General features: G+C 39.6%; 1 protein-coding gene across 5 annotated transcripts in view; it reads left to right on the forward strand.

Annotated features, from left to right (window-relative positions):
• The window catches only part of EHBP1 (EH domain binding protein 1), a 325,710-nt gene that overhangs the window by 128,745 nt on the left and 170,129 nt on the right, over nucleotides 1–26,836 (forward strand). For all 5 annotated transcript variants that reach the window (XM_074989386.1, XM_074989385.1, XM_074989387.1 and 2 more), the window contains exons 6-7: nucleotides 18,544–18,725; nucleotides 23,199–23,338. In XM_074989386.1, the coding sequence (XP_074845487.1) occupies nucleotides 18,544–18,725; nucleotides 23,199–23,338 (322 nt within the window). The remainder of the gene's footprint in view (nucleotides 1–18,543; nucleotides 18,726–23,198; nucleotides 23,339–26,836) is intronic.

The following is a 26,836-nucleotide window of genomic DNA, read 5'->3' on the forward strand; positions in this document are numbered from 1 at the left end:
AAACAAAACGAACACATTATTTTCCAGGAGTGGACTTCTTTTTAAGTCAAGCACCTAAAGTAGAATCTGCCTATTACTGTTTTGTATGGGTTAATAACTTAAGGCAAAAGGCCCCAACTCGGCAGGTGTTTAAGCCTAACTAACTTCGCAAATACAAAATTCATGTCTTAACATCAGGGATGTGCTTAAGTACCTTGTGGAATTGGGGTCTCAGTTATTTTCTCTCTTTCTTGTGCTGTCACTTTAAAATTGTAAACCAAATAGCAGAAGTATTTATAAGGAGGATTCAGAGGTCTCAGTCTCATAGTACAGTAGACTCTCGAGTTGCGTGAGGGTTCCGTTCCACTCATCCTTGTGTAACCCGGATTTCGCGTAAGTGGGAATCCATCTTTTTCCCCAGTGGAGCACAAGTTCTGCAGCTGGGGAAGCAGCAGAAAGGTAAATCCTGGGGGGAGGGGTAAGCCTGGAGGTGGCTTGGGGCTGTGGTAGATGGGTGGCGGGGGCTAAGCCTGGAGGGGGTTAGGGCTGCAGCGGTCAAGGGGCAGAATAGAGCTGGAGCTGTGCACAGGGGTGGTGAGCCGGGGCCCTGCCCACATGGTGCACTGGGCCACGGGGGGTTTGAACCAGAGCGTAGCGGGGGTTGAACCAGGGTGCTTGCGTGTGCGCGTGTGTGTACACACACACATACACACAAAACTGGAGCCACATGTGTTGAGTTTGAACCAGGGTGTTGAACTGAGGCTGCGCATGTTGGGGGTTTAAACCGGGGCAGGGGCGTTTGAACTGGAGCCACACATGGGGGGTTGAACTGAGGTGGGTGGGGGAGAGTCAGCGGGGGGGGGAGTTGAGCAAGAGTTGTGCCTGAGGGGTGGTGAGCTGGAGCCAGAGGCAGGGGTGGGGGATGAGCAGGAGCTATCCGCGGGTGATGAGCAGAGCTGGAGTGGGGGGGCTTGCGCCAGGGCCAGGTGGAGCAAGTGAAGTACAACTGGAAATCGTGCATTTCCAGGGTTTACTGTAGGAAGCAGGGTCAACCACGTAAGAGCGGGGTCATGTCCTCTGGGCTCACGTACTCTGAGACCTTACTGTATTAGCAGTCCTCTCAGAAAATCTGATCTTGTGATAAGTGAACTCTGTAGTGCTGGACCTGGAACAAGCTATCAGTGGGTTTGAATGTACACCAAAATCAGAATGTACTGGTACCCCATTGCTTGGCAGATAGTATTCAAAACATCAGATCTGCATTTTATGACCTCAGTTTGTTTTTTTTGTCTCCTTCCTCCTCTTTTTGACAGACCATGTTATAGTGTGAACAAAGTTTATATTCCTCTGTACATTGAGAATGTTTGAAGAAGTTAGACTGTGAGTCAGAATAGTTGAAAATTCATTATTACTATGCCAGACATGCAGAAATGACAATTCTTAACCCCCTGTTGTGAGCTGCTCTAAGGCAGGGATCAGCTACCAAAATAGCAAGAAGAGCTATTTTTTTTTTTCAAATTCAGTAAAAAAAACTCAATACTCAAGAGCTGCAACGTGTGTAAATATGAGATGGTCCTTAACAGGTAATGCCAAACCATATTTTTGTAACCCCTATTTTAAGAATAGCACACACACAATGACTTGTAATGCGATTTGTGTGTACTGCAGGATGTTCACAAACTCTTTATATATTCTGTTTCTTCACACTTTGTGTGTTTATACAACTCTCTTTCTGACCTTCACTCCCAAATCAATTTTAGTAATGCCGATTTTACTTCACTTTTAATTTTTCTTTCTAAAAAATCATATTGCCCTTCACAGCAAGAATGCAGCAAGCATCCTTTTCAAAAATCAAGACTTCATTAGGAACATGATCAAAACAGATACAGTATCATATTCCACAATGCACGACACATATTAAAGTGAAAGTTATACAGTGTTTGGAGATCACATATCATTTGCTATTTAGATATGAGTTGGGCTCACTGTTGGGCTTTTAATCATTCAACATTTATCAAAAATAATCAGGAATTTTTTTTTTTAAACTTTGTAATTATAGTGTTGGGAGCCACAAAGAAGTCTTAAAGAGCTGCATGTGGCTCTGGAGCCGCAGGTTGCAGACCCCTGCTCTAAGACTTACTGATTGTGTATGTACCACTTCTTCCGGAAGTGACACAGTGATGAGCTATCCAGAAGATGCTAATGAGGCATGGATGCAAATTTTCCATGCCTCATTAGCATATCGGTACGTGGTTTGGAGTCCAGAAGAGGACTACACATGCAGCCTGCAGGGATCTTCTGGAAGGAAACCCTCCTTCCAGAACCCCCTTCTTCCTCAAAGTTTTTTCACAATTTAAAACACTGGAAAAACTGGTTTATAAAAATGTTAGTCTAAAAACACACATCTTTTGTGGCCTTGAACATATGACTCTTTTTATCAACAATATTTCATATTTAAGCAATATAAAACAAAGTACTTCCTTCAAATGAACGTAACAGTGCTCAGGTGTCAACCAAGGCAAATAAAAGAATGAACACTGTTAATCATCTGTAGCTAATTTGTGCAAATATAGAAAAAAAATTAAATACCTTTTTAGGTAAAGGTTTTTCATGGGAGCAGCAAAGGCAAGTGGAATATGTAACATGGATTTACATTCAGTAATTTATAGAGAACAGTGATGTGTTCTTATAACTGCTTTTACTACTTCATTTTTATAGGATTTTATAGAAACTTAGGGGAGCAAATAATAGTTTTTAAAAGTTTTCTACCAAAGTATTCTGAGTCTACCCTAAACAGAGAGCAATGGGCAGAACTTACCCATTATTTTATCCGTTGGCATATATTCATAGTATTGCATGGAGCCCCTACATATTTCTTTGATGAACACAACTAATAGATAATACAGTGTGGTGAAAATGTTAAATGCATTACCTCTTTGCACAGAAAATATGTTTGTTGCTCCAGTGACAGTGTGTGGCTATGGTTGAAGGGGCAGCTTCATTATGAGCCGCTGTTTTCAGGTTGTTTCATTTTTTTTAAGGAAATCACCCTTTGGAGTGAAAAATTTATGCTTATCAGTGTAGAGATGAATTTTCAAAGAAATCTGTTTAGCTTTTTTTAAAAAAAGTTGTGGGGGAAAACATCTTTAATGTTTTAAGAAAATTGTTCTTTTTTTGTGATTCATGAAGAACCCACCCTTTAAAATATTACAGATTTAGACTACGTACAATCCGTAGTCCTCACTGAGAAATATGTACTTCAAGGAAATATGACTAAGTGTATGTGCACGGTATATTTTCCTCATTGATCTGAGTATGCAAAGGGCATGGCTGTTCAGTAGCATTCCATGCGTGAGTGTTCGTGTATTTAGATAGCTACATGCAGATTTTAATCTCCAGGAGCCTCTGTGTGACCTGTTTATTGGTCCCTCCCTTAATAATCACATCATACTTCCAATGTAAATTTCACATGTTCTGGAGTTCTGCAGCCAAAAACATACAGCACTGTGCAGAACACACACAATCACAAATGTCGCATAAGAACTCATTCAAATGGTATTGGGAAAGGACCACCAGACCAGGGATGCTTTCTTCCATGAACATTATCACATAAAAAGTTACCTTGAATCACATAAAAAGTTACCTTGAACCTGGAGTTCCAAAGCATGTAGCTTTAGGTTTCAGTATGGAGTAGAATTTCATATTAGAATTAGCATAAGGGGAATGAGTGTGTATAAGACTGTCAGAGTTGGTGACTTTTTTTTCCCCCAGCATAAAGAAGATACTGTTAGGTACAGTTCAGCATAGGAGGTGAAACTATGGTGGGAAACTAGTGGCAAAAATTCTCTTAGAATTCATTCTAGGGGCTGTACTGCCTTTGTTACCTCAACGGCCTTCCCCGGCTTTATTTGTTGAATTCTTCTGTGCATTGTATAGAACTGGATAGGAATCTGTATCAGGTTGGAAAACCTGATGTTCTGCCACATAGAACTTTCAGCAAAAATTCTTAAAGCCCCTCCAGTTTAACACAACTACTGTAGGTACACTGCTGATTGGGTTGTGGGTATAGGCTTTAAAAAGTTTTTAGGCCTCATCACCATGTTGTTTATCTTAGTTCCAGGTAGAAGAGAGAAGGTTGGCTTAGATCCTAAATAAGGAAAGGTATAAAATTAAAGGAAGATGGATGCTTCTGACTTTAAGAAACAATAAAACTAAAAACAACAAGAAGTCCTGTGGCACCTTATAGACTAACACATATTTTGGAGCGTAAGCTTTCATGGGCAAAGACCCACTTCAAAGCGGGTCTTTCCCAGTGAAAGCTTATGCTCCAAAATATCTGTTAATCTGTAAGGTGCCACAGAACTTCTTGTTGTTTTTGAAGATACAGCCTAACTCGGCTACCTCTCTGATACTTAAAGCCAAAAAGGAAAATATGTATAATCTTTTGACTTGGACACTCGCATTATGCGACTCTTGTACATTTTTCTTGTGTAACCACTTCATCATTTTCCCATCACAGGTAATGGAGTCCTCTTGTGCAATGTGCACTAGGAAGTCCTCCATTTTGTGGATAGTGACCAGATATTGAATTCCCAAGATAACAAAATTAAAGAGGTTACATCCCTAGAAGTTGCTGCCAGTCCTAGTACATGAGCCTATAGGGTTGCATTTAATCTAGGTCTTTATTTTAGCCAATAACTGGAAGAAAGTAGACATGTAGGACTAGGTTGCTGAGAAATAAGTACAGTTGTCTTCTACAAGATGGAAAAAAGTTATATATTCCAAAATGCTGTATCTAGGATAAACTCTATGCCCTCTATGGCACAACCTCCAGAATGCTTCCCTGGGAGGAGTGAAAAAGACAAGATGTAGAAAAGTATCAAAAATACTCCGTATAATCGGTAACTTGCTCTTTTTGAATGGGAAGATACTCTTGCCTATTTCACAATATCCTTCACGTTATAAAGCATTCTTATTGGAAATTTTAGGATGGAAATAAAACGTAGGAAAATGGGGGATATCCTGGTAGGAAACTACTATAGGTCTCAACATCAGGAGGAGGAGGAGATGGATGAATATTTTTAGGACAAGTAATAGAAATATGCAGGGAACAGGGATCATTACTTACCCAGATATCTGTGGGAAAAACAATATGGCAGGATACTTATTGTCCAACAGTTTCTTAGGCCATAAGTACAGCATGGGTACTGAAGCAACAAAGCTATGCTGTCATAGCTATTCTGCTGTAACCGCCTTCTGCAGACAGACTGTAGCAGCAGAAGATCCAACACTAGGATCTCCACCTCCCAGAGCAGCAGTAGCTAGATCATTGAAAGCATACTTCCTTCAACCAAGCTGCTTCTAAAGCAGGGGGAGTTAGGTATAACTTATGGCATTCAGGGTATGGATTTTTGGCAACCCTGAGAATTGTCACTAGGACAACCAAAGTCTGCAGTGTTGACCGGGCATCAGAATGTGTTGGGTGCAGCTTCTTGTTTCAGAGGTGGATGGACTAACTAGGGTGATGGCTCTTTTGATCCCAGTCTGTTGGCAGAAACTGGCTGAGAATTTACTGATGAAAGGCAACTTTGATGGAAGTGAACATAAGATAATAGTTTGTGAGCCTAAGGAAAGGAAAAGGAGCAGCAGAATAAAGAGAATGGATTTCAAAAAAGGAGACATTAACAAACTCAAAGATTTAGTAAGGAAGGTCCCATAGGAAAGCTATTAAAGGGAAAAAAAGTCGAGTGAGCTGGTGGTTTCTCAAGGAGTTAATATTAAAGAAACAACAGCAAACAATCCCATTGCAGAGGGAGGATCAGAAGCATAGTAAGAGACAAGTAGTATTGATCCCTTGGAAACTCTTTAATGACCTGAAAACCAAACAGAAAATGTATAAAAAGTAGAACCGAGAATAATCACAAAGGATGAGTATGTAAGAATGGCATAAGCATATAGGGACAGAGGGGTGGCCATGTTAGTCTGCATCTTCAGAAACAGAAAAGTAAAAAGGCAGTCCTGTACAACTGAAGAAGTGGGTCTGTCCCACAAAAGCTCTAATAAATTATTTTGTTAGTCTCTAAAGTGCTCCAGGACAGCTTTTCTACTTTTTTGTTTTGTGCATATAGGGACAAATTCATTTTGCTCCTAAGCCTTTCTGAGTTACAAGTAGCTAGGGACATAAAAGTCAGGAAAAGAGGCTCTATAAATACATTAGAAGTAGGAAAGATGAAGGAATGTGTAGGTTCATTACTTAATGGGGGAAGAGAGCAAATAACTGCTGTTACAATGGAGGCTGAAATATCTCCCAATACAAATCTTCAGCGTAGTTACTGGGTCTAGTATGGAGCCCAGCACATTATGGAATTGCGTATTCTGCACTCTTCTTTTAGCCAAAAGAGGCAAAAGGTAAGTACGCAAGCTGAAATCAGGGTTTATTCAACAAAGCAACGTCCAGAGTGTGTCATAGGTTCGTTACATATTCAGCCCAATCTCCCACACCTTCTGCCTCTACAATGCCAATTAATGTTGATAATGATGACCCTAAGGCAATGCAAGATCCTGAAGTGTCTTCTGAATCATCAAAGAAAGTTTAAATTATATTCAGTATAGTTTTAATGTTAAATGTATTTTCAGTGATCTGGGTGTACTCCATGGACTGCCCTTAATGATATGTAAAGTCATAAAATCTATTATATAGAAAACTTTGCCTATGTACACTTAAGTGTTTCAAGAATACAACCTCCCTGCAGTGCGTTATTACTATTGGATTGGGGAATATCTGTGTACTATTTTATACTGCACTCATTTTACTGTATTCTAATTCTTTGAAAACTACTATTGCATTGGTAAAGTATAATTCTCAGTTAACCAGTATATCCAATTAATTGACAGCTCCCGCCCCCATTTCCCCAGCATGCTAGATAATGGAGCTTTTACTGTAATTATCCTTGAGTACTCCTGGAGCATGGATGAGCTTTGAGAGGATTAGAGGAGGATGAACATAATATATTTACATAAAATGGGAAAAACAAACAAGTTCAGGGAATCTTAACTACTATACCTGAAAAGATTCTGTAACAAATTATGAAGTAACCAGTTTTTCAAATCTAATGGATAATAAGGTGATAAGTAAGAGCCAACATTGATGTATCAAAATAAATCATTTCAAACCAATCTAATTTTCTTCTTTCACAGGGTAACTCGCCAACTGGATAGGATGAAATAGTAAATATGATATAGCTAGACTTAAATGAAACTGTTGATGCCATTCCATGTGATGTGGTCTTAAGCAAATTAGGAAAATATAGTCTAGATGAAATTAGTAGAGGGTCATGCATTACTGGTTGAAAGACAGTATTCAAAGAGAAATTCTGACTTGCTCACTGTCAAGCTGGGAAAATGCATTTAGTGGAAGTCTGCAAGGATCTATCCTGCATCTGGTGCTATTCAGTGTTTTCAGCAATAACTTGTATGATGGCATGGAGAGCTTGTTCATAAAATTTGCAGGTGAGACTAGACTATTAGGGGCTGCAAGCACTTTTTTTTTCTTTTTTAAAATCTATCCCTATCCTCCAATCTTGATAAATTGGAGAATAGGTGTGAAATCAGCAAGATGAAATTCAATAAAGTCAACTGCCGCATAGGTTGAAGTGCTCTACTCCAAAACACTCTCGTCCAGCAACATTTGTAATCTGGCATGATTTTAGTTAGCTGCTTGACCACTTATTATGGGTGTGGCCAAGTTTCCCATGGTCCCATAAAGTTTGTTTCCAGCCACCAGTCCTGGCTGTCAGTGTTCTGTGCTGTTATTTATCTCTAACTTATCCCTAAATGCCTTCTAAGAGCCCAGTAAATAGTGAAAGTATTGGTAATTCTGCTAGACAATATTGACCTCCTGTCTTCTTGAATACTGTCTCATCCGGTACTGGTCAGGTCTGGAGGGTGCCAGATGAGAGGTGTTCAACCTATACTACACTCAGGAAGATAAAATAAAAAAGCACAAATGCAAAATGGGTGACAATTGGATAGGCGGCAGTACTGCAGGGAATGATCTAGGAGTTATAATGGATCTCAAATTGAATAAGATTCAACAATGCAGTACTTTTGCGGAAAAGGTAGATACCATATTGGAATATTTGAACTGGAGAATCATATGCAAGATGTGGGAGTTAATTGTTCTGCCGTTCTTAGCATTGGTGATGTCTGAGCTTGAGGACTGTCTAAATTTGGCTGATGGACTTTAAGAGAAATGTGAATGAACTGGGGAGAGTCCAGAGGAAAGAATAAAAATGATAACATTTGTATAAAATATGACCTGTGATGAAACGTTGAAAGAACAAGACATGTTTAATCTAGAAAAGAGATGGCTGAATGGGAACCTGATGGCAATCCTCAAATATGTAAAAGGTTACTGTAAAGAGGCTGGTGATCAACTCTTCTCCATGGCCACCAAGGGTGGGTCAAAAAACAGTTGGCTCATTAGGCAACAAAAGTGATGTAGGTTGGAAGTTAGGAACATTTTTCTGACTATAAGGATAGTTAAGCTCTGGGATAGGCATCCTAGGGTGGTTGTAGAATTTTTATGATTGGATGTTTTTTTAAGAACAGTTTGTTAGATGAACATCTGTCAGGGATGGGTGAGTTATAATTGGTATTGCCTCTGTGTGGAGGGATGGTCTAGGTAACCTCTTGAATTCCCTTCCAGCCCTACTTTTCTATGATTCTGTAGCAGATCAAAATAAACTATGACAAAGATTTTCAAAAATGAGTATCTAAAGTTAGGCTTGGGCACCCAGGAGCTCTGACTAAAAGTATCACAAGGCTTAATAATCTCATCTGGCTTACTGAATCATGCAATTTTCTTGCCACTATCTCCTACATTGCTCCTGGTCCCATGGTTGCCAGATATGAAAGTTTACTGTATTTTAGGGAGCCCAGGACAGTGGTTATTACACTTTTAGAAAACGTATCAGTTCATCAGATGTCATAATTATTTCTTCATAATGTGTTGTCCCTGGATGACTTCGTACAAGAAAATTTTTAAGGATAATATGTCAATTTTTTTAGGATTGTAACTCACACGATAGAACTTAATCACATCAAACTGCTTGATTGCACCAGTGGCATAGCTAAGGGCATGTCCAAACTTACCAGAAGTTCATCGCACTGGTGGTTGATCTTCTGGGGTTCTATTTAACACGGCTAATACAGCCTTGCTATTTCAAATGAGCAGGGCACTGCCATCGACCCTGGTACACTTTGCAATCGTGAGAAGTAAGGATGGGATTTTTTAAAGTCGATGGGAAAGTTTCTCCTGTCAACCTCCCACTTAAGGATGGCAGCAAAAATCAATTTAAGGTGCGCAATTCTCATAGCCAAAGTTGCATATCTTAAGTCAGTTTTTCCCCTTAGTATAGACCAAGCCTAAGATTATAATACCAATCCATTTTAGTCTTCATGTCTGGAAATTTCCATCTGATATTCCCATTGGAGATTTGCCAGGCTCATGAAGGTTGAAGACAGGCTTGTTAGGAGAAACACTTTCTACCAAAAATTTTGGTCCTGTGAAGCAAATTTGTAAGTCTATTTTTCACCTAAAAATTTATTTCAATAAATCTCTATCTGTGATTTCCTAAACTCCTCTAAAACTTTTAAAAAGAAAATCAGCCTGTAATCCACTTTTCATTTTTTTCCAGTTACAGAAAACCATCCTCTCTGTCATTTGTTAGGTAATAAATATGGTACACTACTTCATTATTAATTGTTCCTCATTGTATATACATTCATGTAGATATGAGTCCAGATATAGCTATGTAAGACAGTTGTTCTAACATTTTCCTGAGTTTCTTACCTACCTTGTTCAGTTAGTGTGCTTAGAACTCCAATTTTCCCGAAGTGGATTTTTTTTTTTTTAAGTTCTCCCCTTATATACATAAGAATTCATAATAAATGTTTTGGATACATCGTGTGCTTTTAGATGAGTTTTCAGCATAGATTGTGCTGTTTGCATTCGGCCCTCCAAATCTTCCATCCGACTATCTAAATTATTTTAACTGACATAGTTTTAATTGACTCTTTACAGATGAGAGCGCTTCCCATAGCTTGTCTATTTTAGCATTTAATTGCGCTATACTGTCACAAATTAAATTCTGTAGTGATCCATTTTGCTCTGCTAGTGAAGCAGTGATCTTTTCAGCATAGCATATGCAAGATGGTGCTTGTAATAGAATTTGAGGGACCAGCTCTGGGCTTTGAAAGTCAAAACTTTGACTTATTTTGCATCGCTGTGCGAGTACATGTTTGTTGATTTCCTATGCAATGTGATAGCTTTATTTGAAAATTAAGTCACTTTTAATTAAGCCATATCACAAATATATATGTCATCCAATAGCTTTATGGTGCTATGCTGTCAAAATCTCTTAAGAAGTGGAAAGAGCTTAAGTTGCATTGTCTAAATCATTGTCTTCTGAACAGGACTGCTTCTACACTCTGTTTCCTGTTGGAGGTGGCATTATAATTAGGCAATTTTAAGCAGGCTAATGAGGCGCTACCATGTGTATTCAGCACCTCTTTGGCATAATGGCAGCCACGTGAACTTTGAAGCTCAAACTTTGAATGGCAGATTGACAGTGTAGACGGGGGCAGCTTCGACATAAGCGCCCCACTTTGACATTCCCTTACTCCAATCTAGTTTTTTGGGAGTCAGGGAATGTCAGAGTGAGGCACTTATTTCGAAGCTGCCCCCATCTACGCTGCCAATCTGCAATTCGAAGACTGCACTTTGAAATTCGGGTGGCCACCATTATGCTAATGAGGGTCTGAATATGCACATTAGCACCTCATTAGCCTCCTTCAAATTGCCTCATTACCATGCCATATCCGACGAGAGAGTGAGAGTGTAGAAGCAGCCTCAGTGTGAGGCGCAGAATGCTTCCATTTAAGTTCAGTTAGCTTTCAGCAGCTCTGCTACAGATTGTGTGAAAAACTAAATTCTGAGAAGATCATTCTGTGCTCTGTTCATATTCAAGTAAAGGATATGGACAGACATGGGTCTTTTGTTTCCATTTGACAAACTATTTCCAATTAGGAAGCTTGTTATATTCCCCATTTAACTCTAATCTTCCTTGGATAATGATTGCTACAATACTTGCCCTTTAGTAAAGAAACACTTTTCAGAAAGAAATCTATGGGAAATTTTCTTTAATAGCTAAAAAATTATAAAGCAGAATGAGATTTTTCAGCCATAAGTTCATTTGATGGAATGTAAACATGCTGTTTTATGTTTTGACAAAATTTATGAAGGAAGAATATTATATTCTTCATTTTGTGAAGCACGGGTTGGCAGAAGCAATGGGAACAAATGTGAGCAAGTTTAACTCAGGCTTTAGGAGCGAAAGTTGAACCGCAGTGCGTTTATAGCCTTCCCTCTTTTCCATATTAAGTACATAGGGAGTATCTTCTCAGGAAAAAAAAAAATCCAAATTCTTTGACTGCTTAACTTTGTAGAGGTTGGGAGGTGGTACATTTCATGGAGCTAACTCTTGGTTGTATATTCTTTTTGCATTAACTTGGACAAAGATTTAATATTGATAATTGGGTACCTACAAGCCAATTAGTAAGATTTTTTTAATATAATTATCATTATAAATAGCAAGGACTGTTCAAGGACCTTCTGCTCCTCCCTCTACCTTCTCCCTGACTGGCAGCTTTCCGCTGACAACAGTTACCCTCTGTTTTGGAAACACAGCAGCCCCTAGTGCGTTAAAGGTGTAACCGCAGCACCACTCCAGCAGAATGTGGGGGAAAAAAAGATTCTGCGTGGGACAGAATTCTACATGTTCACAGTGGTACAAAATGCGCCCAGAAGTAGTTTGAGATAATGTCTGACTTTTTTTTTTTTTTATGTCTGATTTTGTAAGCGAGTAGTTTTTAACTGGGATGAAAGCTGGGTTTGGGAGGGAGTATACGAGACAAATCACGTTCTTGAAAAGGATACAGCTGTCTGGAAAGGTTAAGAGCCACTGGACTAAATCAGCAGATAGTCACTTCTGACTCTGACTTGCAGATGAGGAGCTGGTCATAGCAATCCACACATACTTTATTTCCGGATTGAGTTACTTTAACTCATCATATTTGGGGCCGAAGTTGGCTTCAGTTCTGCGGCTCTGGCTGGTGCAGAATGTATGCACCCTCTCTTCTCAGCAGAGCAGTGCAACGTGAAAACATCCCTTCTTCACTATAGTCCCTTCACTAGCTCCTGACCACTTTTGTCATTTCAAGGCCTGGGTTCTGATATTCAAGGCCAGCAACTGGTCAGGAACCAGTCACATCAGGAGACTGAATCTCCATCCAGAGCCCTCAAGCCAGCTGCAGTCTTCTGAGGTGAAGAGTTCACAAAGCTCAGGAGGAAACCTTTGAGAGCTATAGACAGTGGGTTCTTTGTTTAGGGCTTTGGCTGTGGAACAAGTTCCCAGAGGAGATCAGACTGATCCACATTTTGATCTCCGGGTGTACCATAATCTGCGCTAAAGCGTTTCACCCAGTGAGAATATTTTTAAAATATAGATGTCCTGTGAGCAAGGAAAGGAAATAAACAAATATATTTTTTGCATTAAGTATTTGTGAATTAATACTTATGAAAGGTGTGGAATCTGCAGCCCTAGAAATTAAAGCCCTCTGTTTATGCTCAAGTCACGTAATGCAAATTCACTGTTCTGCCCAGGGGACCTGACATGAAGGGATCACCCCTTGGGGTGAATGTATAAATGAATCTGTTTCCTCATTCAGACATTGGCCTATCTCCAGAAATTGCCAATGGGGCCAGCAGTCCCAGTTTTGAGGACATTTTGATATGATTGCTTATGCACTGAGGACTGAAGTGAGGCCATGAAACTTATTTAACTTGAACCACTGAATAATCAGAGGTTATCAACTTGCTAGTTATTACCTATTGACTTGAGCTGGTTTTGCACGGGTAACCTAGTAACACAATGGACTTTGCTTTTTTTTTTTTTATTAGTCACAGTTATCAGACATCCTGGGGGCAGTGAGGAGGATATGATTAAATTTATTCATAATTTTGCCATAATTTGATCCTTCCAGCAAGGAAGGCTTTCTCCTTTAAGTAGTGTGGGAATATAAAGGCATATATTTAACTCAGAGTTTCTGTGGCTGAGTAAAGGTGCTTCTTGATGGTTTTCATTTTTCAGAAACACTAATGGTTATGTCTATCGCCAGCCTTTACTCAGTAATCTTAAGACTCTTAAGCTTTCTGAAGTAGATGGCACAATAAAGGGAAGTTTATTTTATCTGCTTATACTTGATTTGATTTTGTTTTAACAAGACTTGAGCTCTTTTTCCTTCCAGTAAACTTTCTATAATTATTTTAAAGGTGCTGTCTAAAGCTATGGTTACGCTAGCAAATTTTGCTGGCAAACCCCTGGTTTTTGTCAATAAAACTCATGGAGTGCACACACACACAAAATGGGATTTGTCGACAGTATCACGACAAAACACAACGCTTTTGCTGGCAGTGTTCTGCCTCAAAGTTTTGAGGCAGAATGCTGCTGTTGATGTATCCTGTCAACAAAAAGAAAGTGTGGATGCTCTGGGGGGCCTTCTTTCAGCAGGCAGAGCATCCACAACAATGGGCAGTCTGCTGTGCTTCCAGGTTCCTGTTTTGCTGAGAGATGAGCCTGACAGTCCAGCTGGTCTGTTGATAGAGTGGAGCACTCTCCTGATAGGCTTTTGTGTGTGGCCTCACTCTGTCAACAGACGTTTTCTTGGGAAATCTGTTCCAACATTGGCGTCTCTCGACAGAGTGCTGTAGCGTAACCGTAACCGAAGACATTTCCTTATTTTCTGTATTTTTTCTGATTGCAGCAGAGGTGTACAATAATTACCATAACTCGAAGGCATTTTAGTGGGCTTCTGACATACCAGGTTCATTTAAAAAATATTGCAAGTATCTGAACGCACGTCAGTATTTGCATATTTGAAGGTAAATCTATAGTGCCAGTTATTCTTGGTTAACTCTGATCGCTATGTGATTGTCAAAAACTATTGTCAAATTATCCATAAGGTGCACAGTTTATCTCTGCATGCTTTTTCTAAGACAGGGGATCTCAAACTCCTTTTACAGTGTAACTCTCATCTCCTTTCCCAATCGTAATCACATGGATTGCTTTGCATTGTGATTTTAAAGATGACATTCCTACCCATTCACACAATGTCCTGTCACATCTATAACAATTGCTTACACGATAAAGTAATGTTAGGAACATATTTATGTATTTGTTCCTATTTCTTTTCCCTCAATATGGAGGTAACTGGCTTGTCTTGGCTTATCGCTTTCCTCTACTGATTTAAGAGGTTCCTTTCCCATTTTAGAGTGGCAGCAACTGTAACTTGGACAATATTACTTTCAGAGCATGCTGAATTTTGAGAAAATGTCTTTTTGACTAGTGCATTTGATTACTTTAAAGGGTGGTTGATGATAAATTTAACCAAGACAATTTAAGTAAAGTTGTGTATGTCACAGTTGAAAGCAAAGTCCAGGGAATTGTATTCCAAAAGTTTCATGGCAAAATTGGTCTCGGTTCCATATATCTTGACAATGTCCTTTTTAATGGGGCGGGTAGGTTAGCAAAACTTCTCAACCTCCACTATTCTCAGTTGGCCTCTGGGGGAAAAAGCGGTTAGCACTTTACCTGAAAGCCGGTGCCAACTCTCAAATAACCTCACATACGTCTTCCCATCCGTAACACAGCTTTCTTTATCTATGCTGAAGTACTTATTTCCTTGAGTTAATCAGTTCTTGAAAGACCTGTATATTTTCTTGACAGGATGGAGAGGCATTTAAACTTACACGACACCCAAAAAGTTAGGTGAAACGTTGAGTCTGAATGGTTTATTCCCTTGTATTTACAAATGTAAAATCTTTTCACAAGGAATGAACCTGCAGAGCCATCTCCTAGCAGGTCATACCATAGAACTGGAAGGGGCCTTATGAAGTGATTGAGTCCAGTCACCTGACCTCACAGCAGGACCTATCACCATCCCTGATACATTTTTTGTTTTAATTTAACCTGCCCCAGATCCTTGCAAAGCCACCTCAAGGACTGAACTCGCATCCCTGGGCTTACAAGGCTAGTGCTCTAACCACTGAGCTATCATTCCCCCCCATCTCTTTTAACTGCTGCTGGAGGATAATTACAGAATAAGACTACAACCACACTACCGCGGAAGATCGATCCACTCAGGGTCGATTTTCTGCAGTTTTGTTTCATGCATGTGCGAAATGGCACTTTCTGGGGTCAAAGTAGACCCTGGAACTCCTTGTGAGCAGCGAGGACTAAGGAAGGTCAGTGGGGGAAACGCTCCCATCGACCTTCTTCCATGTCGACAGCCATAGAAGTCCACTGCCAATAAGTTGATTTTAGCTACGCCAATTACATAGCTAAAACTGTATATCAGTGGTTATCTATTATGTTTAGTATAGCCATAGCCTAAATAAGTCAGAATTTTAGGTGGCTGTCATACTTGTTTTAGGGCTTCCCTCAAAGAAATTGTCAAGAAAATTGTAACTAATTGGACAGCACTGGGAACGCCTCCGTTATTGGAGTAATTCTCTGGAAGCTAACTTGGACATTGACTTGCACCATTACACTGGCACAAAAACAGCTGCAGTCTGGTAAAACCCTCTTTAGAATTAATGTAGCCAAAGACAGCATGGCTCGTAATCATACTGTCGTGAAGGATAGCTGGTTTTCCTCCTCCTTTTCAGTATAATGATCAATGAACTACGGTTGGACCCCATACTTCAGTGCAAGCAGAGCCCAGGCAGCATCAGTCACGTGTACTCTTTCCAAAGTGCACTAGAGAATGCCACTATCAGAGACGGGAGGGATTCAGCCAAGTAGTATGCGGGGGGAGCATCCAGTTCTTTTTTCTGTTTGGATGGGATTTCAAGGATCCCAAACTGGGAGACTGGTTTTCATTGTCAGCAGCAGAATAGACACACCGATTCGTCAGTATGCTCAGGTATTTTGTTGCTGATCAGCAACTTATCCAGAAGGATGCGAGTAGGTAAGCAAATTTCACTTGTTCCATTTGGGATGGTCATGGTCCTGGCTGTCAGTCAGCAGGATTTTACCTAGCCTTTTCCTTTAGCATGTTAATTAGGGGAAAGGAGTAGACACTGGACAAGATAGATATTCCAATGCATTAGTTATAATTGTGCCTCATCAGTTCAGTCAAACTTATTTATTGTAAAAGAGGTTTAAGTGAAACCAGATTTCCTGGTTTTGTGTGCATTGAAATAATGAAAAGCAGCCCTCTAGAGAAGAATAGCTGTGTTGCCATAATTATAAAATAGTAGAACAGACTAATGTGTATTTTTTTTTCTGATGGGTACAAGCGCCCTAATGCACTGAAAAAAGAAACTGAGTACACAGTATGATAGCTGGTTTCTGATCATTGTAGCCCACACAAAGGAACAGTATGTTTTTTTTATCTCACTGTAAATGGAAGCATAATTAAGTCTGTTGTGTAACTTTCTTTTCATCTTTTCTAAGTGACAAAAAAAGTCCATGTGCCAGTGCAAGAATATAGTTGTTGCCATTTCAGTTATGCCGTGGTAATTATTCGTGTACCAACTTGTACCTTATTTTTAATTATTCTGTGGGACACATGTAGAAGCTACAGAGCCTTATTTATCCTTTAAAACTATTAAAAAATCTTAAACTATGGGCCAAGCAAAGCTTTAGTCATATTTCAAAAAAAATTAAAACTTGCATCCAAACTATCAAATAGAAACATCTGAAACTTGCAAATATAGCAATATGAAACACCGCTCTTTCAAGATTTTCTGTGAAACAACTATTAAACTGCAGTGTTGTAGTAAAGAGAGAGAATTATTATGCAACTTAAATGTTGAGAAACAAGCTAGTTATTCAAAAAGAAAAAATACTGTGCCTGTTCTCACATATCACTTTCAGAACAGATGCTGCGGTAGGTCTTAACTCTTAAATTAGTTGTTGTATTTAGCTATTCTAAAGCTGCAGTGCAATAACATATTATTGTGCTGCAGTAGGTCTTGATACTCTTAAATTAGTTGTTGTATTCAGCTATTCTAAAGGTGCAGTGCAATAAAAGATTATTGTTGCTTGTATCAGTGTAATAAATTCCAACTCCCTCATCATACTCTTCATTTTACACATTGTCAGAACCTTGGGCCTTAATCTTATTCTTTGATTGACAGTCGTGGCCAGGGAAAGAGCACTTGTATTGTTTGCGATAGTGGCATCAGCTCAACTTGATTCAGTTGAGACTATTTGCATATTCTTAAGTATTTCTTCTGAGAGGGCCTAAATCCTTCTCAAGTGTTTGATGCATTTTTGAAATTCATTCATAAGGTATCTACATGCACTAATAGTTCTGCATAATATTGCTGTGCATAATCTGACAGATAAGGCTAGTTTTTGAAACAAGGTATTCTTTGGGGCTGACATATTACATTCTGACTTATTCTACTGGGCAGAAATGTCAAGTACTTTGAAAAGGGATGCTTGAATGTTTTGATTGAATTAGTAGTCTTTATTCTTTTCAAATTGTTGACAGTAGTAAAATGTACTTTATTGTGAGAACGTTTTTCAAAAGTTAACAGTAGTTTTTCTTTGTGCCATTAGAACGGTATTGCATAAAATTGCTGTTATGCTGAGGTTTGGAGACAAAACTGTGAAGTAAATTCTTAGATGTAGCTTAGATGAATGTACATGTGAATTTTTCTTCTCATTTAGAAGACCTCCATATTCAAATGTGGATCAAGCTTTTATCTCATTAATTTTTTCTTTCCCAAAGATTTTATAGATTGACAATATTTTTTGACTATCTCAGCTTCAGAAATCTGCAACTCAGGTTGTACATGTACTATATTTGTTAGAAAGAAAATAGCTTCGAAAAACATTTCAATATTAAATTTAATCCTTAACCTCTAATAGCTGCCCAGAGTAGTACTTGTCTGCTTAATACTGCCTAGGACTTGATATGTTTTCAAAACAATGTAGAAACACTAATTTTCACTATACCACTGTGGGGTGGGTAAGTATGATCATCCCCATCTTCCAGAGGAGAAGCTGAAGCATAAATCTGTAGAAGGATCTTGTGCCCATGTAGAGTCCCATTTACCTCAGGGAGCATAAGAGTCCACCATGTGGCTCATAGTGCAGGATCTAGCCATAGTGATTTAAGGACTGGTGCTACAGCCCACTGGGCACAAGTAAAAGCCTTCCATTGTCTTCAAAGAGCTTTGGATCAGGCATTCTGTGCCTGAGCCAAGTTTAGAACTGAGGAGTTTCTCAGTTCCCAGACATTACTCAATCCGCTAGACCACTCTGCCACCCTGGGAAGGAAAAAGAAAAAAAAAAAAAAAAAGAATGAGGCTGATTTATTTTGTAGGTTATTTTCTTCTTTATGAAACTGCTAGATCCTGTGATACAACTTTTGGGGTCTTTCTTAAAGGTGGTTTTTGTTTGTTTTCATTTTGGTTTGTTTTACTTTCAGGAATCACCTTCTGGGCGCAGAAAAGCACTTGCCACCAGCAGCATCAACATGAAACAATATGCAAGCCCGATGCCTACACAGACAGATGTCAAGTTAAAATTCAAGCCTTTGTCTAAGAAAGTTGTATCTGCCACCCTTCAGTTCTCATTATCATGTATTTTCCTGAGGGAAGGAAAAGCGACGTAAGTTTTTTCACAGGATAGGCTGCTTTGTGTCACCTTGCAAAGAACTCTTTAGGTAGTGAGCACTTTGGTTGTATAGACTGGCAGGAGTTGAGAGTACCCTTCAGCATACCAATCATTCCTGCTATACTTTGTTTCTGAGGCGAAGTAAACATAATTCCTTACTCTGACTGTAGTCTCCTGTTCTACAGATCGTGGTATTTTCTTCTACCTTTTAAATAAGAGCTACCTAAAAATAGTCTCAGCTTTGAAAAGGAGCAGAGGCAGGAGGGTGTAAAGTGCAACATGAATACTAAGCAGGAGAGGTCCCTAGCATGGAGAATGGCACCATGGATAGGAAAGCTGGATAGGAGCATATCTGCACTCCACACAGGGTGTGTCTACACTAGGAACTAACTTCGAAGTTAACTTGGAAGTTAGCACTAAATTGAAGTAGTCAGCAGAGAGTCTACACACGTTTTCCCTTACTTCGAAGTTAACACTGAAGTACGGAGCCCAACTTCGAAGTCCTTACTCCATTTCCAGGAATGGAGTAGTGCCGTACTTCGAAGTTTAACTTCAAAGTAGGATGTGTGTAGACACTCAACTTTGAAGTTGTAGTTCGAAGTAAGCAACTTTGAAGTTATTTTTGTAGTGTAGACACAGCCATAGAGAGCCAAAGCCTCTTGAGGGTGACGATCGTGTGGACCACGTGGACAGAGGAAGTATTCCTGGGTTGATCAGGAGACCATCCAATGAAACCAGCTCACTTGAGCACCATCTTCCCATTCTCCCTCACACAGACACGCCCCCCCGCCCCCGGTTGTTTAACTCAGCAGCTTTCAGAGACTAAACTAATGGACTTTCCAGATTATCTCAGTTAGTTTGTAGGGTACATGGCACTGAACCCCCTGCTTTCAGGTGGGTTAGGGTAGAGTAGATGGTAAGATTTAATCAAATGTCCCCACTCGAGCATTACAGACTGCTGTGAAGGATCAAGCCATTGAATTATAGGTGGTTGTAGCTTGCTGGGGTTGTGGCAGTGCCTTTGACTTTATATGGCTAGGCATTCATTCTGGGAGCAGACTTCTTACCTGGTGCCCCTCTTGGCAGCGACAGACCTTATTTGTCCAACTTTCTAGACCCTACAACTAGTGCCGCCTTTCCCTGCAGCGCCAGTGTATTCCCCAGAATCTACTGACATTTCTTTTCTTGGCCATGGGATAAATGGAGCACTCGCACGCAGAAGGACTTTGCAGAGGATCCAAAAATGCCATTGTTCATTACTTAACAGAGAGAGAGCACCAGGGAGCATTGCTCATGCAGAAAACAACAAAAATCCCAGGCACAGTGTCCCTCCCTCTAGCTCTCCCTTCCCTTAGAGTCCTGGAGGGGTTCCAGTGAGCAGGATTCCCTGTGCTTCATCAGGATTCCTTCTACCTGAGCTGGTGAAAATGGCTGAAGACCCCAGATAGACAAATCCTGACCTTTTTGTAATTTTCCAATCACTCTGTCATTTGATGCCTGAATCAGCCTCCTCAGGTGATCACAGTAACTTTTCATTGCCGCCCAGCCTCTCCCCAGACAAACCAGTTCTTCTGGCTGGGAGACCACCTATTTGTCTGCACTGTTTGTATTTGAATAGAGGACCCTTCTGATGAACAACCTTCTGTTGTCAGTCTAATTACATCAGTACTCTTTGGAATTTCAGTCCAGTATGGAGGTAAAAGGACAACAGAGAGGTCACAGAGTTGCTCATTTATAATGACATTTGCACCTTGGCAAGGATACAAATGGAGAGTTCATAAACTATACAGGCAATTTCCCCAAATCTTCACAGTGAACTAGCCCCTTTTTCTCTTTCTGTCTCCTGGCAGAACAGAGAGGCAGAGAAACTGTTGATCATGTGGTCTATTTCAGTTATGAGGTCATTTTTTTCAGGAAAGTTAACAGCCTATGACCAACTTTGGCTATCCAGACAGAGTCTAGTATCAGAGAGGTAGCCGTGTTAGTCTGTAGCTTCGAGAACAACATCTGATGCATCAGATGAAGCGGGTCTTTGCCCATGAAAGCTTATGCTCCAAAATATCTGTTAGTCTATAGGGTGCCACAAGACTTCTTGTTGTTCTCGAAGCCACAGAGTAACACAGCTACCTCTCATGTACTGACATCTAAAAGTATTGAGAAGTACTCTATATATAGATGTTTATTAACACAATTTACAAGCTAGAAATGAAGGAATGCAGCCCACAGCGGGATGCCTTCTTGGACCATCAACAAGGAACCTTTGTTATAGGCTGCTGGGTACTAGTGTTTGGGCCCCTGATTCATGAAAGCAAATCTCTTCAGGACACTATAGGTTGAACCTCTCCAGTCCTCTTTCTTGTCTGGCAACGTCCATAATACAGCATAATTTTAGTTAGCTGGATGACCACTTACCATGGGTGTGGCCAAGTTTTCCATGGTTCCATAAAGTTTGTTTACAGCCACCAGTCTTGGCTCTCAGTGTTCTGTGCTGTTATTTATCTGTTATTTACCCCTAAATATCTTCTAAGAGCCCAGGAAGCCATGGAAGTGTTGGTAATGTACTAGAGACAATATTGACCTCCTGTGGCCCAGCAAATTCTTTCATTTGGTACTGGTCAGGTCCCAAGAGTGCCAGACTACAGAGGTTCAACCTGCACTTAAGCACGTACTTACGTTTTATTGAAATGGGTGGGACTCAAGAATATATTTAAAGTTAAGCATGGAATATACTTATGAGTTCTCCTGAACTGGAGTGTGAAGCAGCATCAGACGGCCTTAGGGCAAGTGCTGCTTGATAACATGGGAAACAGATGGGATGGAATAAGAATAAAATGAAAATAGGGTGGTAGGATTAGCCTATATCTCTTCCTAGCCATTGTAACTTCGTAAAGTGGGATTCACAACTCCCATATTTGCTCTAGACTTTGTTTTGTGCTTTTCTAGGGCAAATAATGCCTGCTACATCATTTCATTTAGATCCTTTATATTCCTCATGCTTTGCCTTGCTCCCCGCTTCATTGTTTCCAGAGGAATAGTGAGCCTGTAATTTATATGCAGTTTTAAGGTGTGGTGTTCTGGCTGTGCTGATGCTAAATTTCATTTAATTTGATTAAACACTAGCATTGAACAAACTGTTTACCCAGACAGGGACAGTAACATTTAAGGAAAGTCTTCTCAGTATGGTTAGTTGACAGGTTCTTATCTTGCAACTTTTCCCACACACAGCTACTAGAAGATCCTCTAGTTATCAGTTGCCAAAGTATATGCTTCATTGCAATGACCATTTGGAACCAGTAAGAAAGGGACCTATGTGATTTCTTGGACATTTATTAATGTTAATAATTATTTTTCTGTGTCCCACTATGTTATGTGCTTTTCATATATATAGGAAGAAAGAATCCCTGCCCCAAAGTGCCCACAACTTAATTAATACACTGAAATAATGGAGATTATGCAAATATTTAAAGTTACTCACATGTAAATGTTTGTGCAAGACTGGGGCCTTGTTCTTATTTGATTTTTAGTTTATTACCATACAGGGTGTCTTTAAAAAGTAACTTTGTACCATTGACATGAAATCTGTGCACCCTATATTTTAACTTATAAATTTATTATTACGTTATAACATGGAGAGAAGGAAATCAGTGGTATTTTATTTGCCTACTTTTAAAAAAAATTACTGTGCACAAGTAGGTAAATAGACCACTGCAAAGCTGCTCTAAAATATCACGATTAAACAATAGAAAGGTGTTTGAAATTGATGAGTCTAACCATGCTTCAAGAATAATACTGTGAACCTGAAGACATATTAGTTGTTACAGAAATAGCCCTTAGAACGTTCATTGGTTTATATCTTTTTGTGTGCAGCCATATTTCAGCAACACTCAGTTGTAATCTACATTTGAGTATGCATACATGCAAAGACAGAAATTGGCCCATAAAATATAAAAGGTTTTCTTGTTTGTGTATTAGTGCATTTAGGAAAGAAACTGTAGTTCACCTATAGTATAGTGAGTTTCAGGAGAAGTTGGAGATTCATTGGCTACATCTGGCCAAGCACGCTGAGCTTATAGTGAATGATCCCCAAAGAAAGTAAATCATTGTTCTGTATAGCTTCAGGACTAATTAAAAATTGTAAGAGGGGAGGATTAAATTGACCTTTAATGAAAGCATATTTTGCTTTTAAATTTTTGGCATTGGAAAATTTGTAATCTAGAAATTAACACTAGGAACATATACATTCATGTCTTATTCTTATAAATATTCTCAAGATGACTTCCAAAGCCCATCAAAGTCTACTGAAAGCTAGCCCTTGACTTCAAAAGGTTTTAGAGCAGGCCCTGGGTAAAGAAAAGGAAACTTCTTTTTGAAAAAAAAAAAGTATTTTAATAGTAAAATACTATCAAAATGATTTTAACAGTATTGCCTTTTAATGATTTGTTTGATGTACTGGAATTTGTGGTATAGAGATGAAGACATGCAAAGCCTGGCTAGTTTGATGAGTATGAAGCAAGCTGACATTGGAAATTTAGATGATTTTGAGGAAGACAATGAAGAAGATGAAGAGAACAGAGTGAATCAGGAGGAAAAGGCTGCAAAAATTACAGGTTGGTCTTGTCACATAAATGCAGTATTTTTCCCCTATTACCAGAAAAGTTCCATGGATTTTATTCTTCTAGTACATGAATATGCTTTCTTATAAAACAGCAATTTAGGATAATCCATTTGCATATATCCTGATAATACAGCTAAACATGAGGCTAATTTTTATGAATTTCAGAGGCTTGCTGTCTTTTACCATGTTTTCCGAAAGGGAAGCCCAGGAAGAGGTATAAACAGAGCAGTGGAAAGGCAGGAAAAGAAATGGGAACAAACAGAAGGGGAGAAAACAAGAGAGAAAGGACAGAAGTGGAAGAGGAAAAAGATAATGAGATAACTGATGAAAAGTGGTTCTGTGAAAGGATTGGGGGACCCAACTTGCTTATTAGCAATTGGGGCCACTTTGAGGGAGGACCCAATCAAGTTCCCCTTAGTGAATTCAGGAAATAGTTGAAAAAATGATCTACATTAGATAACTGAACTATTACAAGTTACGTAGTATAGCTAAATGGTTATTGAAGTTCTTGATCGCAAAGACATTAGGGTGGCTTGTGTGGTGAGTGCAAGTCAGATCAGCATGTCCAAACACAAAACTTCCTACAACTGTTATTCCTGTATACTGTGGCACCTGTCCCACAATTTCAGGCACAGTTCTTTCCTTTCTGTACAGTAGAACCCCGAGATACACACACTCAAGTTGTGTGAATCTCAGGTTAATGCAACTCAGAGTGGCGGGGAGCTGACACCTGTCAGGCTGCCCACCGCTCATGGGAGCCCAGAAACTAGCCAGTGGAGCAGTACTGGTCAGTTTCCTGACTCCTGTGAGTGGCAGGCAGCCGGGAGCCAGGTGCCAGCTCCCCGCCACTCACAGGAGCTGGGAAACCACTCCTGTCAGGGGTGGTGAGAGTCAGACTGCCACTCCTGACAGCAGCGTTTTCCCTGATCTTGGCGGGGTGGCATCCTCCCTGCTCCTGTCAGGGCAGCAAGAGTCCCTACTGACAGGAGCTGGGAAACTGACCAGTGCAGCAGTGCTGAGTGGTTTCCTGTCCCCTGTGAGTAGCAGGGAGGTAGAGCCTGGCACTCAGCTCTGCATCGCTCTCAGGAGACAGAAAACTGTCCAGTGCTGTTGTGCTGGTCCGTTTCCTGGCTCCCCTGAGTAAAGCAAAATTTGACTTACAAGGGGTTGTGCAGGAATGCAACCTCCACATAAGTCAGGGGTCCTCTGTATTATACGTTTCAAGATCTGAATATAAGCTGATTTAGGACAGGTATATCGCCATATATATAAAAATTGGTGCTGTTAAGACAGGGCGTAGAGCCTAAGTTGAAATAAGTCCTAGTGCATCCAATAGCTCTATTTAAAAATAGGCTCTGTGTTTAGATGTTGTTTTTCGAAATAACTAAGTGCTATTTCAGAATGCATTTTTGTATGTAGCAGCATTATATTGAAATAATCAGTTCCAGAATAGCTCATCCAGAGTATCTTATTTCCAAATAAGGCTGCTGTGTAGACATACCCATACTGATGCCTGTACTACTCCATAGTACCACTTAACCTCAGAAAAAGTCCCATTGCCCTCAGTGGGTTACTTGTAGACCAAGATAATGGGAGTATGTGTAGAAGAGGATATAGGCAACAGAGTCCTATGCTTACTATTTCAGTCATCCTGATGTAATATAATAACCCTCGATTTTATTCTGTAATGAGAGGAATGAAATGCATGTGGGTGTTTAAGGCTGCAGATGGGACCAGACGATTCAAAGCACATCAAAGAATTCCGTGTGTGCACCCTATTTTAACTAGTAATTTGTTCACAGTGAAGGTTTATAAGCGTATATTCTGCTTTTCATGTGAGTGCAGAAATATACCTGTCATTCTACGTTCTGAGTCTAAAAGAAATCTCAAAAGCAGCTAGTTCAGTGCTCAGATTTCCAGCAAGTCTTCATATGTTGGAGCTGAACAAGAATGAGCTTAAGACCTCTAATATGACTGATTCCAAATTGACTAAGACCAGGACCATTTAGGAAGCTGATGTGGTTGAGAAGTGTTCCATGATGGCTGCACCATCTTAAGAATAGACTATACTGCATCTTCGTGCTTCGAAATCGATTACATATTCACATGGAAGAGGTCTTTGCAAAACATTTAAATCTAAGATTTTTAGTAAAGCAACTTTTGGCTGAATGTCTTAAATTCTTAACGATTCTGGGCCAGATCCTTGCACTGCTTTTGGCTTGTTTGCACCAAAGTATACGGGGTGGTTTATATCCAGGAGTGACCGAGGAATCTCACCTACCCAACAGCATCCAGTTGTAAGAATGCTGCGAGAAGCTATGGACAGCCAGTATCAGAACAACACTGACTTTGCTCAATTTTCACCTCTGTGTGACTTGTTACTTTTCCTTATCAGTTTGGGAAAATAGAGATTTCTGTTTCAGCAACTTTATTTTCCAGCAATAGTTTTACTTTTCCCAGCCACAAACTGTGTGTTTTGTAGTTAAGGTTGAGTATGTATCAGTAACTTAAAAGTAAAACATTCCAAGGATGTGCGCATCTGAGGTGTCTTAGAAGCCTGATTTCCACTTTATAATGACGCTATGCAATTACCATACAATTGTGCTTAATGAATAATAGTTGATGGGCCTATATTAGATTGAACTGGTTTATAAAGATGTATGAGATTTTTTTTTTAAAACCTCTTGATGTTTCTGTATGGTGGAGTAACTGCCGTATAATTAGAAAGATACAACATATTCTTCATCTGTAATTAATTAGTTGAATCCTTAAGCACAAAGTCAAGTCAAGCTTAATAATGGAGTCACGACTGGTGGTTCCATAGTACTTTGTTCACTTTTTTTTAGGCTTTGCTTCATTGCAAATTGATCGCGGGTAAATTGCCACTGGCCCTATCATTGTATCTTAATTTGCTCCAGGTTGCATCATTTTAAGTAAGCCCTGGAAGCTAAAAGTAACAATGTGTACAGTACAATGTAGCTCAGAAGGACTTTGAGTTACTTGGTTCTGTTTTTAAATTTTGGTTTCAGAGCTGTACCCAAGGGGCCAGATCCTGCCCTTTAATGATCTTGACATCTATCCACTGAGGAAGAGTACCTGTGGCAGAATCTGGCCCTAAATTACTGCTTTATTCTATAATATGTTAGTGACTGTCTTGTTTACAGTTATTATAAAATTGGTTCTATCTTAAGTGGAAAATTGATGGAGATTGGCTCTTAAAGAGGCATAATCAAAGTAGATGTGTTGGCTATTGCTGCAGCCTCAATGTTTTTGTATTAAGATAACTTTATGCTATTAATTTCAAATTTTACTTGCGAACAGGGAAACTGTTAAATTCACAGTTGTTTAGCACACCTAGTTTTTGGATTAATATTGGTGTTAATCTTAAGGTTTTTGTTACCTTTGAGGCTGCTGGTAGAAAGCACCCATCAAAAATTGTTCACGAGGTACTTATGCATTCTTCCTTTTTAAAATAGCGCTGAAGTGTTCC

The sequence above is a fragment of the Carettochelys insculpta genome, chromosome 3 (assembly GCF_033958435.1).
Source record: "Carettochelys insculpta isolate YL-2023 chromosome 3, ASM3395843v1, whole genome shotgun sequence".
In the NCBI taxonomy this organism is placed as follows: Eukaryota; Metazoa; Chordata; order Testudines; family Carettochelyidae; genus Carettochelys; species Carettochelys insculpta.